This window comes from Hylobates moloch, unplaced genomic scaffold, assembly GCF_009828535.3.
Source record: "Hylobates moloch isolate HMO894 unplaced genomic scaffold, HMol_V3 SCAFFOLD_9, whole genome shotgun sequence".
Classification (NCBI taxonomy): Eukaryota; Metazoa; Chordata; class Mammalia; order Primates; family Hylobatidae; genus Hylobates; species Hylobates moloch.
The window spans coordinates 8,879,264-8,891,763 of NW_026652284.1; the positions used below are offsets into that span (position 1 = coordinate 8,879,264).

The following is a 12,500-nucleotide window of genomic DNA, read 5'->3' on the forward strand; positions in this document are numbered from 1 at the left end:
GGCTGAGTATGACAATGACCCAGGGACATAGCCTGAGAGAAGCAGTTTGGATATCTAGGTCTGGGCTGGAGATGATCAGAAAAGAAGCAAAAAGCATACTGCAAAATATACGCAGCATATACTACTACTTATAGGGAGATCAAAAATACACATAATGATAATGATTATTAATTATTTGAGACAGAGTCTCGCTCTGTCGTCTAGGCTGGAGTGCAGTGGCAAGATCTCGGCTCACTGCAGTCTCCGCCTCCCGGGCTCAAGCGATTATCCAGCCTCAGCCACCCAAGTAGCTGGAATGACAGGGGTGCGCCCCCTCGTCCAGCTAACTTTTGTATTTTTAGTAGAGACACGGTTGCGCTATCTTGGCCAGGTTGGGCTGTAATTCCTGGCTTCAGGCGATCCGCCCGCCCGCCTCGGCTTCCCAAAGTGTTGAGATTGCAGGCGTGAGCCACCGTGCAGGGCCTCATTGATTATTTAAGGCTGTTTAGATTATGGTTTTTTAGATTATGTTTTTGTTTCCCTAAACGGGGTGGTGAGTACAGAGGTGTGAGATGTAACACGTAATTTTTACACCTTTTGCACATGTAAATATCACAAAGTAAACTTTTAAAATAAGACAAGGCCTATGGCCTCGCAAGGCTTCTCTGAGGAGCGAGGACCAGGCAGTCACAGCCAATTTCCACTGCCTCCGCGCTCCGGCCTAGGCCAGCCCCTCTCCCCAATCATTCGCTCGGGGCTGGCTCCGCCCCAGAACTGCGCAACCTCCCCGCCCACATCCGTGTCCTAACCAATGGGCGCTCGGAATTTGGTCCCACACCCCTGTCACGCCCCGCCCAGACTCGCGCGCCCGTGACGTCACGGCCCGGCCCCCGCCACGTGACGGCCGCGCGCCGGGCTCTAGCTCCCCGCCAAGCTAGCGCCGCAGAGGCCGGTGAGGCGCCGGCGGCCACGCCGCGGAAGGCGCGGGCCGAGCAGAGCCGGGCGTTGGGGCCCGCGCGCGCATGGAGGCGTTGCCGGCAGCCCCCTGAGGGCAGCAGGGAGACAAGACCCGGCGACCTCGCGCATCCCTCGAGCCGCCACGCGCTCTCGCCACCGGGCGGCGACGGTCCGCGGAGCCGGCGCGGCCATGGCGACGGGCGGCCAGCAGAAGGAGAACACGCTGCTTCACCTCTTCGCCGGCGGGTGAGTTCCCGGGCCCAGCCGCGCGCCCCGCCGCCTGCGGTCCCCTCGGCCTTCGCCCCGGGCGCCGCCCCAGCCTCCCGCGGCGGTCACTGGCCTTCCCTGGGCTACGGCGCCGGCGCCCGGGAGGAGGAAGTCCCGGCGTCGGGGACTGGTGGGCAGGGCCGAGGGAGGGGGTCGGGCCTTCCTCACCCGCACGGCCAGACCACAGCCCCGAGGGCGGCTGTGCCCCGCCGCCCGTCCTCCCCGCGGCGTCCCCAGCTTTTTCCCATTCTGAACAGTCAGTGGCCGGTGAGTGTTGCTCGGCGGCGATCCTGCCTGGACGCTGTGGCGCGGACCCCCCTCCCCCGCCCCCTTCTCCCGGGGCCTCTCCCGAAGCGCAGCGCCTCAGAGCCCGGGGCAGGATCGCTGATGCTCGGGTGTGCCCGAGGTTCCTCAGGGCAGCGCGGGAGGTCATCTGGACGGGCAAAAAGGTCTGCGGACGTTGGACGCCAGCAAGGCCTGGATGGTGCTGGGGAACGGTGATGCTAGCGGCCACACGCGGGGTGGCTAAGCCAGGGACCCGGACTAAAATGAGGTCTGGAAGGTGTGTTGAGACACTTCTCGCCGGCTAGTGGACGCTTCCAACGCCGGAGACCGCAGAATTGTAAGGTGTTCCTTGTTTTGAAAGCTGCATTAGGTCTATGGTCAGGCACCTTTTTTCCAGCAGAGACAATGCATTTTTAGGAGGTTGAGTTCTGCGGTTAGGAAGGGAGATGATTTTTACCTCCCTGCCCCTCTCCACCTTCCCCGCCTCACCCCCCCGCCGAGAATAGAAGGTAAAATATTTTTGAGTATTAGTAATTTTCTTGTTTCCTTTATCACAGCCGGTGGCTTGGGGTCCTTTCGGAGTCTTCCGGATATTTGGAGTCTTAATTTGAGGACCTCATGGGCCTGGCACAACAATTTTTGAGTTTGGATATTTTGCATAAAATAGTTTATCCTGGATGATCATCTTGGCTTGAGTAGTTTAGTTGCGGCCTGGATTCCTACCTGGATATGTTCCTTACAACAAACAATGGTTGAGAAACTTATCTTGGAAGATGACTGATGAAAGCGTCCCTGAGCTTTTTTGTACTTGTATTGTGGGCAGTCACCAGGTTACTTTAACCAAAAACTTTGGTGGGTTTTTAGGAAGAGTTTCTCATTCATCTCTTCCCTGTCATTCCCTTGCAACCCTTCCATGTCTCCATTGAGACTTCTTTTTTTTTTTTTTTTTTTTTTTGAGAGGGAGTCTTCCTCTGTCGCCCAGGCTGGAGTGCAGTGGTGCGATCTCTGGGCTTACTGCAACCTCCGCCTCCCGGGTTCAAGCGATTCTCCTGCTTCAGCCTCCCGAGTAGCTGGGATTACAGGCCCCGCCACCATGCCTGGCTAATTTTTTCTTTTCGAGACGGAGTCTGGCTCTGTAGCCCAGACTGGAGTGCAGTGGCGCCATCTCGGCTCACTGCAAGCTTCGCCTCCCGGGTTCACGCCATTCTCCTGCCTCAGCCTCCCGAGTAGCTGGGACTACAGGCGCCCTCCACCGCGCCCGGCTTTTTGTGTTTTTAGTAGAGACGGGGTTTCACCGTGTTAGCCAGGATGGTCTCGATCTCTTGACCTTGTGATCTGCCTGCCTTGGCCTCCCAAAGTGCTGGGATTACAAACGTGAGCCACTGCACCCGGCCACGCCCAGCTAATTTTTTTGTGTTTTTGCTAGAGGCGGAGTTTTGCCACGTTGGCCAGGCTGGTCTCGTACTCCTGACCTCAAGTAATCGCCCACCTCGGCCTCCCAAATTGCTGGGATTACAGGCGTGAGCCACCACGCCCGGCGAAGACTTCCTTTCAGAGTAACACAAGGGGGAAGCATTCTTAAATTAAGCCACTCTATATAAATTTGTCTTTCTTGGGAATTTTAAACAAGTTGGCCATTTTTTTTTTTTTTTTTTTTTTTTTTGGTCTCACACGTTTTTTAAGCCAAGAAGGATCATTTAAAAAAAAAAAAGGAATTTCTGCTCAGTGATTTTGACTTACTGTTTTTAGTGAGGTGGGTTTTGTGTTTTTTGTTTTGTTTTTTTTTTGAGACATTGTCTTGCTCTGTCTCCCAGGCTGGAGTGCAGTGGCGCAATCTCAGCTCACTGCAAGCTCCGCCTCCCGGGTTCATGCCATTCTCTGAGTAGCCGGGGCTACAGGTGCCCGCTATCACGCCCAGCTAATTTTGTGTATTTTTAGTGGAGACGGAGTTTCACTGTGTTAGCCAGGATGATCTCGATCTCCTGACCGTGATCTGCCCGCCTCGGCTTCCCAAAGTGCTGGGATTACAGGCGTGAGCCACTGCGCCCGGCCAATGAGATGGTCTTTTAAAATTTTTCTTTGTATTCCAAACCAGGAGAGTTCCATGCTGGAGCAGCCTCTGTTGAGGCTCGCTGTGAAATGGATGGCCCTGTCTTGTTGAATCTCCCTCTGTACCCTTCACTATGCCCTCTGGCTGCCAGATTCTCCTACTGGGGCACCAGCCTTATATGTTGTGATGGAGTAAATCTGCAGTGGCCAGCACAGCTCTCCTGCTTGATTAAGATGTAGGTAGTTTATTAGGGTGGCGCCTGAAGCCATTGTATTTAACAAGTTGCCGTTCCTGTATTGGCAGCAGTTTGAGACTCGAAAGAAAAGACAGCTTCCAAAAGGTTGTTTTCAGAGTAACTAATTGGATTTTAATCCACTCTCACTAGCCTAAAATATTTTACTTCACTTTCTGTTAGGGAAGAACATGAAAGGAGCTGAGTGTAAAATGGCTGTATTGTATGGTTAAAATGAGTCCACCCAGAGGTCCCACCTAGTCTGGTGGAATATGTGCTGCCTTGCTCCAAGTAACTAGTTGCCACTGTTGTTAAGCTGGCGTCTTTCCAGAAAACGAAGTGCACTTCCTTTGAAAAGAAGTCAGAGTCCCCACTTTAAAAATCTGTCACATTTCTCCTTTTTATTGAATAGCCATTGGAAACTATAATATCAAACAAGTTTAATACTGTTGCTAATTAATGATACTGAATAAGCATTTATTTTTTTATTTTTTATTTTATTTTTTATTTTTTTGAGACGGAGCCTCACTGTTGCCCAGGCTGGAGTGCAGTGGTGCAACCTCTGCTCACTGCAACCTCCGCCTCCTGAGTTGAAGCGATTTGATTCGCGTGCCTCAGCCACCCCGGTAGCTGGGATTACAGGCGTGTGCCACCATGCCTGGCTAATTTTTGTATTTTTAGTAGAGATGGGGTTTTGCCATGTTGGCTAGGCTGGTCTCGAACTCCTGACCTCAAGTGATCCATCCGCCTTGGCCTCCCAAAGTGCTAGGATTATACAGGTGTGAGCCACCATGCCCTGCCTGAAAAGGTATTTATTTATTTATTTATTTGTGATACAGAGTTTCACTCTTGTTGCCCAGGCTGGAGTGCAGTGGTGCGATCTCAGCTCACTGCAGCCTCCACCTCCTGGGTTCAAGCGATTCTCTTGCCTCAGCCTCCCGAGTAGCTGGGATTAAAGGCTCACACCACCAGGCCTGGCTAATTTTTGTATTTTTAGTAGAGAAGGAGTTTCACCAGGTTGGCCAGATTGGTCTCGAACTCCTGTCCTCAGGTGATCCACCCACCTCAGCCTCCCAAAGTGTTGGGATTACAGGTGTGAGCCACTGGGCCCAGCCCTGTCATTCCTTTTCTATTGTTTAAACCACCTCGTCAAGAAGAACACAGAAGTGCTCTGAGGTGGCCCTTCTGTATGTAGGCTTGATTTGCCAAAGACGAAAATCCTATAAATTTTCCCCATCAAATAGCATGGGGGTTCTGGTTGTCTGTTAGTGTTAGTGATGTCTTTCATCTGCTGGGCAGCCACTTAACATAGCATAGTGCCCATTTAGATCTACTGGTCCCTGAAATAGCTGGGCTAAGCTGTCTTAGATTTAGAGGTTGATCCCGGATTAGATGCTTTGGGTCTTATTTTTATGGCATGCTTTTTTGTTTTGTCATCCTAGCCTTTAAAATGTATTTTAATGGGAATATAGTATCTCTTTAAGATCTTAAACTAGGCCAGGTGTGGTGGCTCACGCCTGTACTGCCAGCACTGTGGGAGGCCAAGGCGGGTGGATCACCTGAGGTCAGGAGTTCGAGACCAGCCTGGCCAACATGGCGAAATCCCGTCTGTACTGAAAATACAAGAATTAGCTGGGCATGGTGGCGCACGCCTGTAATCCCAGCTACTTGGGAGCCTGAGGTAGGAAAATCGCTTGAACCTGGGAGGCGGAGTTTACAGTGAGCCAAGATCGCTCCACTGCACTCCAGCCTGGGAGACAGAGAGAGAAACTCCATCCCAGAAGAAAAAAAAAACTTAAACTATAATAAGACACAGATATTTTCAAAATTCAATGTTTTCCCACCTAGTATGGGCAGCTGTTGCCAGGTACTTGTCCCTACAAATTAAATCTTTATCAGCCAATGGTTGCTTTTTTTTTTTTTTTCTTTTTTTGAAGCAGCATCTCTCTCTATGGCCCAGGCTGGAGTGCAGTGGTGCCATCTCGGCTCACTGCAACCTCCGCCTCCCGGGTTCAAGCAGTTCTCATGCCTCAGCCTCCCGAGTAGCTGGAATTACAGGCACGCACCACCACGCCCAGCTATTTTTTGTATTTTTAGTAGAGACCCGGTTTCACCACGTTGGCCAGGCTGGTCTGGAACTCCTGACCTCAGGTGATCTGCCCACCTCAGCCTCCCGAAGTGCTGGGATTACAGGCGTGAGCCACCGAGCCCAGCCAATGCCAGGTTTCAAGTAAAACCTTCCAAAAATTTACAGTGTATACAGAAAAGCACCTAATGTTTTTCGAATAGCATGATAGAGGTAGCAGGTGAAATGGCGGTTACCAAACCTCCAAAGATTAGGATTGCAGGATGTCTGGCAGTATCATTTGCTGGCAAAATGTGGATAAGCTGTGAGCCTGGAAAGAAGTTTACCATCAGTAGGGTAGTGATTATTACCAGAAAGAGCATACAGGCCTTGGTTTTAGTGCCCGATATGCATGTATGCATCGGGAACAGAGGCTCTTGTTGAAGACAGTTGGTTTTTACAAATTTTCCTTGATAGTTTAAACTCAGAGTTAAAAAGCACAATTCTGTTGCATAATTTAAAATTTTATGACTTCTGATCACATAAATATACTTTTAAAAAAATCCCAGTATATATTATAGTAGTAGCGTTGTAGTTTTACTCTGCTGTCAACTGGAGGTGAGATGCCTAAGCCACAAGGGGAAAAATTAAACTAGGTGGCATGGGTGTAAAAGGATTAGAAGGTTGACTATATCTTCATGTAATAAATACAAGACTTCAGGGCCGGGCGCGGTGGCTCACGCTTGTAATCCCAGCACTTTGGGAGGCCGAGGTGGGCGGATCACGAGGTCAGGAGATCGAGACCACGGTGAAACCCCGTCTCTACTAAAGATACAAAAAAAAAAAATTAGCCGGGCGTGGTGGCGGGCGCCTGTAGTCCCAGCTACACGGAGAGGCTGAGGCAGGAGAATGGCGTGAACCCGGGAGGCAGAGCTTGCAGTGAGCCAAGATGGCGCCACTGCACTCCAGCCTGGGTGACAGAGCAAGACTCCGTCTCAAAAAAAAAAAAAAAAAAAAAAAAATACAAGACTTCAGTTTAGGAAAGGAATAATGAGAGAAGGTAGAGGAATGGGGAGGGGAGTTTTTTTGTTTTTGTTTTTGTTTTGAGACAGAGTTTTGCTCTTGTTACCCAGGCTGGAGTGCAATGGAGTGATCTCGACTCACTGCAACTTCTGCCTCCCGGGTTCAAGTGATTCGAGGGGAGCATATTTTTATCTTTTAAAAAAAGGAATACATAAGCCGGGTGTGGTGGCTCATACTGGGATTAGAGGCGCCTGCCACCACGCCCAGCTAATTTTTTTTTGTATTTTTAGTAGAGATGGGGTTTCACCATCTTGGCCAGGCTGGTCTTGAACTCCTGATCTCGTGATCCACCTGCCTCGGACTCCCAAACTGCTGGGATTAACAGGCGTGAGCCACCGTGCCCAGCCCATTCCAGCACTTTAAAAGGAGGCCGAGGCAGGTGGATCACTTGAGGTCAGGAGTTCAAGACCAGCCTGGCAACATGGTGAAATCCCATCTCTACTAAAAATGCAAAAAAAGTTTAGCTGGGCATGGTGGCGCAGGCCTGTAATCCCAGCTACTTGGGAGGCTGAGGCAGGAGAATCACTTGAACCCGGGAGGCGGAGCTTGCAGTGAGCCGAGATCGTGCCACTGCACTCCAGCCTGGGCAACAGAGCGAGACTCCATCTAAAAAAACAGAAAAGGAATACATAGTTAAAAACAGAAAAGGTGCAGAAAAAATTCAATTAGTAGTTTCTTTTTAGAAAATTAGGCAAATAGACTTCGAAGAGTATCCCTTGTGACTGCTTTTAGACATGTAGTTTAACAATTGTTCCTAGCTTTCCTCCACTGGATTCAATCCTTCAGATGTTTGCTGTGAATGGAATATCCCACAGAGAAATTTCTTTTTTTGAAACGGAGTCTCGCTCTGTCGCCCAGGCTGGAGTGCAGTGGTGCGATTTCGGCTCACTGCAAACTCCATCTCCCAGGTTCACGCCATTCTCCTGCCTCAGCCTCTCGAGTAGCTGGGACTATAGGCACCCACCACCATGCCTGGCTAATTTTTTGTATTTTTAGTAGAGACGGGGTTTCACCATGTTAGCCAGGATGGTCTCAATCTCCTGACCTCATGATCCGCCTGCCTCAGCCTCCCAAAGTGCTGGGATTACAGGCGTGAGCCACCGCACCCGGCCCCACAGAGAATTTTCTCTGCACTTTGGCATCAGTGACTGACTAGAACGGTGTTAACTTAGGAGCAAAATTAAATTAATGTCCGGGGTGTTTCCTCAGAACTGTTAAGACAAGCATGAGTCCCAACTGGCCTTTGGAAGATTATTTATGTTAGTAAAACTCTAACTGCTTTCTTGAAAAGTTTAGGTATACATTTTTTTTGACTAGGCTCGTTTAGGGGGGCGTTCAGTTGCAAGTAATAGAAGATTCAACTTCAAACCGGCTTGCTTATGGGTACAAAAACCTGAACTCTAGAGGGAGCACAGGCTTCAGGTGAGGGCTTAGCTGAGCAGTGCGTTAGTGTCACCGGGAGGGGCCCACCCACGCCTGCTTGGCCTCCAGTAACCTGCTTCATTCTAAGGCTGGCCCTGCATAGCCACAGAAGGGCTTCCAGCAGCAGCTCCTTGTATTTCTCCCACCATTGAGCAAGTCTTCAGTGTAATTCTGGACCCACTAGGACATGTAGTACCCCTTGCTCTAAACCAGTCATCGCTCCCAGGGAAATTATGCTGAGTACTTGGGCTGAAATCATATGCCCATCCCTAAACAGATAACAAGGCAAAGTAGATGTTATGATGTGGACCTGCTTCAGTGAGTAAGGCCGAAACTAGACATGAGTTCAATCCTGTCCACTGTGTGACTTAAGAAATTAGGGATCTTGGCCAGGCGCAGTGGCTCATGCCTGTAATCCCAGCACTCTGGTAGGCCAAGGTGGGCAGATCACCTGAGGTCAGGAGTTCAAGACCAGCCTGGCCAACATGGTGAAACCCCGTCTCTATTAAAAATACAAAAATTAGCCAAGCATTGTGGCGCACATCTGTAATCCCAGCTACTCAGGAGGCTGAGGCAGGAGAATTGCTTGAACCCAGGAGGCGGAGGTTGCAGTGAGCTGAGATTGCGCCAGCCTGGGCAACAAGAGCGAAACTCTATCTCAAAAGAAAAAGAAAAAAAGGAAATTAGGGATCTTGTTAAGACAGGGGAAGAGAGGGATGGATGCTGGGGAGGCAACCAGCAGTGCCACCAATCCATTTTACGGTCTTCAAATAGTGCCCATTTTATTGGTCTAGAACAGGGTTTCTCAACTTTGGTTGGATGATTGTTTGTCTGTGAGGGATGGGCTGTCTTGTGCATCATAGGATGTTTAGCAGCATCCCAGGCCTCTACCCACTAGATACGAGTAACCCCCCTCCCCCATTTCAAAACCCAAAATGTCTTCAGACATTTTGTTACTGGGGTGGGGACAAAATTGCCCCAATTGAGAACTACTGGTTTAGAATAGTGGCCTTCAAACTTTTTTTTTTTTTAAGTTTTTGTGGGTTTCTTGTTTTGTTTTGTTTTTGTTTTTGTTTTTCCTTTCCTGTCACCCAGGCTGGAGTGCAGGGGTATGATCACTGCTCACTGCAGCCTTGACCTGCCAGGCTCAAGCGATCCTCCCATCTTAGCCTCCAGGGTAGCTGGGTAGCTGAGACTAGAGTAGCTAGGATTACAGGCGCACGCCACCACACCTGGCTAGTTTCTGTAGTTTTTGTAGAGATGGGTTTTCACCATGTTGCCCAAGCTGGTCTTGGAACTCCTGAGTTCAAGCAGTCTGCCTGCCTTGGCCTCCCAAAGTGCTGGGATTACAGGTTTGAGTCACTGTGCCCAGCCATGGCCTTCAAACTTTAATCATACACTGCTATGATTAACATGTTTGTGCATATCTTATGTATAATTATATTACCCTGTTACTTTTATACATACTATAAGACCTATACACAAAATAGAAATTAAATGGGCTGGGCATGGTGGCTCACGCCTATAATCCCAACACTTTGGGAGGCCCAGGCAGGCGCATCACCTGAGATCAGGAGTTCAAGACCAGCCTGGCCGACATGGTGATACCCTGTCTCTACTAAAAATACAAAAATTATCCAGGTATGGTGGCACATGCCTATAATCCCAGGTACTCATGAGGCTGAGGCATGAGAATCACTTGAACCTGGGAGACAGAGGTTGCAGTGAGCCGAGATCATGCCACTGCACTCCAGCCTGGGTGACAGAGTGAGACTCTGTCTCAACAACAAAAAGGAAACAAACAAAATAGAAATTAAATGGTGGAGGTTATAAATAAAATGTTATTTCTTTCTGTATGCCAGTAGGTCATGGTGCACATCTCTTAGAGTATGTATCCTAGTTTGGAGATTCCTTGTCTAAAATACTGCTTGCCAGTCAGATTAGTCCATTTTCCAACTATGTGAGGCTAACGCTGTGTCAGCATGTAACTGGCGGTTGAATATGACTTTTCCTAGGATGTCTGAGCACTGGCTACTGGAGCCCTCAGATGAACCAAGAGGATCCTAGTCTAAGACTTAGGTGGAAGAACCTGCCCTGCCGCCATTGACCAGACTGTCTATGAGAGAAGAATGGTTGTGGGTGTCAACATTGGGGCATGTGGGCAGAGAGGATTTTACTATTATTGTCCCCAACTCTGTCCCCGGCCCCTAGTAGGTCTGGGCTACAGATTGAGAGAGCTTGTAAGGCAGGGACACTGGTAGCTTGCTCTGTGGCCAGATGCCTCCTACAAGTGAGAGGCTGGTGCATCAGCCCAAGCCAGCAGGATGAGAAGGGAGTGGGTGGTGTGCTTGGGAAGGACACTCAGTGCCTCCCACTTTGAGCCAATCTTGTTAACTCCTAGAGGTCCCATTGGCTTGATGTCAAGGAGCATGGGGACCAGAGGAAGGAAAGGCACCTAGTTCTGCCTGCAAGCTCCCCAGGGCAAGTAAGTCAGAAAAGAGATGTGGGGATGAACTGCTGGTGGGATCAATGGCGGGGGGTGAACTGATGGTGGGATCAATGGGAGTTCCCAGTGTTGGGGCTCATAGTAGGTTGAACGCCATCTACAATGAAAAAACATTCACCAAGGCCTCCAGTACATCGCAAACCTTTTTTTTTTTTTTTTGATACGGAGTCTTGCTCTGTCACTCAGGCTGGAGTGCAGTTGTGCGATCTTGGCTCACTGTAACCTCCGCCTCCCAGGTTCAAGGGATTCTCCTGCCTCAGCCTCCCGAGTACCTGGGATTACAGGCGCCCACCACCATGCCCAGCTAATTTTTGTATTTTTAGTAGAGACGGGGTTTCAGCATGTTGGTCAGGCTGGTCTCTAGAACTCCTTACCTCAAGTAATCTGCCCACCTCAGCCTCCCAGAGTGCTGGGATTACAGGTGTGAGCCACCGCGCCCAACTTATTTCTCTCTCTCTCTCTCTCTCTATATATATATATATGTCTGTTTCTATATATATTTCTATATATATATGTCTATTTCTGTATATGTCTATATATATTTCTATATACATATATATATATATATATATATATATATATATTTTTTTTTTTTTTTTTTTTTTAGTGAGACGGGGTCTCACCCAGGCTGGAGTGCAGTAGTGTCATCTCACCTCACTGCAGCCTTGACCTCCCTGGGTTCAGGTGATCCTCCTAAGTAGCTGGGACTACAGGTGTACACCACCATGCCTGACTAATTTGTTTTTGTTTTTGTAGAGACGGGACTCCAGCCTGGGTAACAGCAAGACCTTCTCTCTTTAAAAAAAAAAAAAAAAAAAAAAAAGTGAGTGTGGCCTGCCACCTTGAAAGAGGTTACTGATTCGCTGTTACTAGGGCATTTGCTTTTTTGGATGAATACACCATCCTTTGATCAGTGGCATAGACTTGGATGACGGTTGGCCAAAGTAATGAGTGCAGTTTACTTAGGGACAAAGCAAAGGTGGTTGACCTGTACGGTATTTGAACTTACTGGCTTTCTGATGAAAGGATTTACCCAGAAGCTCTTTTTTTCAATGATTTGGAGTTACGTTATTGAACACAAATAGATTTCAGATATTTCTTTATTTTACTACGTAGCTGGTAAGTTTCTCAGTATCTTTAAAAAATATTATACTTTTTAGGCATGTGGTTATTATGATAGGTAAGAGTATTGTGTATGAATAGACATGGGTTAGAAAGTTTTTACGTCTATCATTTTTATTTTATTTACTTATTTATTTATTTATTTATTGAGACTGAGCCTTGGCTTTGTCACCCAGGCTGGAGTGCAGTGGTGTGATCTCAGCCCACTGCAACCTCTGCCTCCTGGTCTTAAGCCATCCTCCCACCTCAGCCTCCCAAGTAGCGGGACTACAGGCGCACATCACCACACCCAGCTAGTTTTTTAATGTGTATTCTTGGTAGAGACAGGGTTTTGACCTGTTGCCCAGGCTGGTCTCCAACTCCTGAGCTCAAGTGGTCCACCCATCTCGGCCTCCTAAAGTGCTAGGATTACAGGCATGAGCTGCCACACCTGGCCACTTCTATCTTTTTTTAAATATTCCTTATTATAGCCTATTTTCTTTAGATATATTCTAGTGCTTGGAGCAAATTACACAAACCAATATTAAGCTAG

At 48.7% G+C, this 12,500-nt stretch overlaps 1 protein-coding gene across 2 annotated transcripts in view; it reads left to right on the forward strand.

Annotated features, from left to right (window-relative positions):
* The first annotated feature begins 915 nt into the window (after window positions 1–915).
* SLC25A33 (solute carrier family 25 member 33) overlaps window positions 916–12,500 on the forward strand; it is a 42,407-nt gene continuing 30,822 nt past the window's right edge. Inside the window, exon 1 of one of the 2 annotated variants that reach the window (XM_032758832.2) lies at window positions 916–1,182. In XM_032758832.2, coding sequence (XP_032614723.1) covers window positions 1,127–1,182 — 56 coding nt within the window. In that variant the 5' untranslated portion in view covers window positions 916–1,126. Of the gene's footprint in view, window positions 1,183–1,247; window positions 1,471–12,500 lie in introns of those variants that run through there. The other variant, XM_058444051.1, reaches the window with a different exon arrangement.